General features: G+C 56.9%; 1 protein-coding gene across 1 annotated transcript in view; it reads right to left on the bottom strand.

Moving 5' to 3' along the window:
- Positions 1–31: 31 nt before the first annotated feature.
- Positions 32–3106, bottom strand: part of LOC111533946 (rab GDP dissociation inhibitor alpha) — a 4262-nt gene continuing 1187 nt past the window's right edge. The window contains exons 2-6 of the mRNA XM_026450426.2: positions 2558–2665; positions 2326–2425; positions 2051–2185; positions 643–1247; positions 32–49 (exon numbers count right to left, since the gene is read on the bottom strand). Of these exons, the coding sequence (XP_026306211.1) occupies positions 1045–1247; positions 2051–2185; positions 2326–2425; positions 2558–2665 (546 nt within the window). The 3' untranslated portion in view covers positions 32–49; positions 643–1044. The remainder of the gene's footprint in view (positions 50–642; positions 1248–2050; positions 2186–2325; positions 2426–2557; positions 2666–3106) is intronic.

The following is a 3106-nucleotide window of genomic DNA, read 5'->3' as shown; positions in this document are numbered from 1 at the left end:
ATCCACAGGTTTGTTCAGCATATACGTCCCCCCATAGATGGCACTCAATCTGTGGTGAGAACAGCCCTGGTGAAGGCCCCTCCCAGGAGAAACGGGGACCAATTTCACTGTCACCCTTCCTCCACCAAGGTGCAAAAAAGGCTGCCCCAGGCAGGCAGCAGGCAGGAGACGCCGGGATTCATCCCAGTTCTGTCACTGCCGTGAACTCTGGCCTCATCTCAGTGGGCTCTTTCCTCTCTGGAGCTTCTTTTGCCCAGAATACACTGCCGAGGACCAGCAGAAGGGGGCATGAGGGAGCAGTGCTCCGCACCAAGACAGCCTGAGGGACCAGGATGGACTCTCTCAAGATAGGTCACCTCCCAGCGAAGCCCTGACTCAAGGTTCTGGGGCCCTGGGCCCAGTCCTGGTGCTGCCGGGAACTGAGCAAGTCACATTTGTGGAAACTTGGTTCTTCAAGTGTGGAGACTTCTGTACTTCAGTGCACTGGGGTTGTGCCCTCATCACCCAAGGATGGAGTGAAGTAAATGAAGATCACGAATTGGAAAGGAGGAAATGCTACTAGGGAAATGCTCAAGGGGGCCATCTCCACTCCTGGCCCTAGTCCTATTCAGCCATGCCAACTGAAAAAACCCACGTCCTCACCTGGCAAAACCCTGGGGCAGCTCGCCCAGGCCGTAGAGCGGGTATAAATATGGGCTCTTGCCATACCGGGCCAGGGACTCACTGTACAACTTGATGCGGTTGATGGTCTCAAGACAGGGCTGGTCCAGGTAGCTGGGGGACAGGGGTTAGGGAAGATGCTCCAGTAGCAGCACCCCTGACTTACCCCCACCCAGGTACCAGGTACCAGGTAGCAGGCCAGTCTTCCCACCACCCTGAATGGCCTGGGGAAGATGAGGATCAAATGCAAGGGGGAAACGGAAAGGGTGATAGGTGAACCTACGGCTGAGTACAAGAAACATGCGGGGCAGGGGGACAACAGGCAGGTGTGGGGAGGGCAGGAGGTGGACCGGGCGAGGGGGCTGCCGCCACACCAGCTTCCCCTCACTCATCAGTGCGGTAGAGTGCCAGGGCGTGGCCAGTGAAATCGATGACATCCTGGCCCAGATCAAACTTCCGGTAGACATCACGCATGCTGGTAGTCTGGGGGTAAACACCCTCGGGTGTCTTGGGGTCATTCTCATCGAAGTTTGCCACAAACACCAGGAACTTGCGGAAGCGCCGTTTCTCAAACATGCCCATCAGATCTAAGGAAGGCGAGGGGGGGAGGTTCTGCACCAACGCAGCACAAAACTCTCCATCCCAGCAGGGCAGGCACCCCCACTCCCAGCCTAGCTGTCCTGTGACCTTAGGTTAACCTTTCCACCCTTTTTAGCCTCAGTTTCCCCACCAGGATGAAGAGGGGATTGGCCTGGATGGGCTCTAAGGGCCTTCCTGGCTTGGACACTTGGGGATGTCTTGAGGATCCAGTGGAGCCCCTGCCAAAGGCTCAAGTTTTCTTTGTTGTTGTTTTTTGAGATGGAGTCTTGCTCTATCGCCCAGGCTGGAGTGCAGCGGTGTGATCTTGGCTCACCACAACCTCCACCTCCCGGGTTCAAACCATTCTCTTGCCTCAGCCTCCCGAGTAGCTGGGATTACAGGTGTGTGCCACCACACCCAGCTAATTTTTTGTATTTTGAGACGAGACGGGGTTTCACCATGTTGGCCAGGCTGGTCTTGAACTCCTGACCTCATGATGTACCCACCTAGGCCTCCCAAAGTGCTGGGATTACAGGCATGAGCCACCGTGCCTGGCCAGGCTCAAGTCTTTCAAAAGGAGTCCCGCTCCCCTGCACGTCACATCCCTGCTGCATGCGGACCTCCCTCCTGGCAGCCAGCCATGCGGCATGACATGGGGCAGAGAGAATACAGAGCGAAGGGCCTCTGGTCCTTCATGGGGGAATGTGACTTTGGACAAGGGGGTGTCTTACTCTGGACAGCCACCCATCCCAAAGACAGTTGGCTTCCCTGCCACCCCATGATTTCTCTGGCTCAGGGGGCCCACACTCACTGGAAGCCAAGGCCTCAGTCTCAGTGGATGGCACTTTGTAGATCTTGCCCCCCTTGTAGACAAAGCTGCCCTCCACCACCTTGAAGTCCAGGTAGCGAGTCACCTCTGTATACAGTAGCATCTTTACCAGCTGCCCTGTGGGGGTGCACAAGGGCAACATCAGCACGCTCTCTCCAGAGCTTCTAGCTGGTCTGGCTGCGCCTCCTCTGGAGCCTGACTGTCCTCAGGTCTTCCCTATCACCCCCCACCTGCAATACCTCCTTCCTGTCCCTCACCATTAGCCATGAGGAATTTGGGAATCAGGTCAACGTTCCAGTCTCGGCCTCGGCCCATCGACTCAGGGGGCCCCTCCAGCAACTGAAAACGCTTATACAGCTGTAAGCAGAAGGGAAAGAGAGACACTTGAGGGACCACCTCCTTCTGCTCCAGGCACCTGGAGAGCTACTTCTACCCTGTGCCGCTATGTGGGAGGTTAACAGGGATGGGCCTGGGCCCAGGCAGCCTCACCTCCTCCAGGGGTGTGATGGAGGAGCTCTCGCCCCCGTAGTAGGGGTTCCGGTCCATGTGCAGCACCTTCTTCCCGTTCACAGACATGATGCCCGACAGGATGCATTCCTGGGGGAGGGCCACACGATCCGCTGCACTCCCACCTGCCTCTGCTCCTACCAGCAGCCCTGATTTGTTCCCCACCCAAATCTGCCTCAGTGGACAGCTCCTTCCACCCACCACCCCCACCAGCTAGTTGCCTCGCCTAAAATTGGGGTGATGGCTTCATCCAACCTCACTCTCCATTGCAACCTTGCTGGGTAAAGGAGACTCGTCCCCCTCACAAGGCAGACAGTGAAATAACGGAGGCTTTGAGGGAGGCAGGGCATCCAACAGACACAGGATGGCCTTCCAGTACCAACACGCCGAGAGGCATCTACCTACGCAGAGCCGCACAAAAAGGTGGATAAAATACAATGAGGCACAGAGGGGACCCAGCTGGACTGCGAAGGACACTCCAAAGGGAAGCAAAGAAAGGCTTAGCAGTCCTTGAAATTGTAGGCCCCACCC

Source organism: Piliocolobus tephrosceles, unplaced genomic scaffold, assembly GCF_002776525.5.
Source record: "Piliocolobus tephrosceles isolate RC106 unplaced genomic scaffold, ASM277652v3 unscaffolded_19802, whole genome shotgun sequence".
Lineage (NCBI taxonomy): Eukaryota > Metazoa > Chordata > Mammalia > Primates > Cercopithecidae > Piliocolobus > Piliocolobus tephrosceles.
Note: the sequence above shows the minus strand (reverse complement) of the source record. Positions and strands in the feature narration are given on the sequence as shown.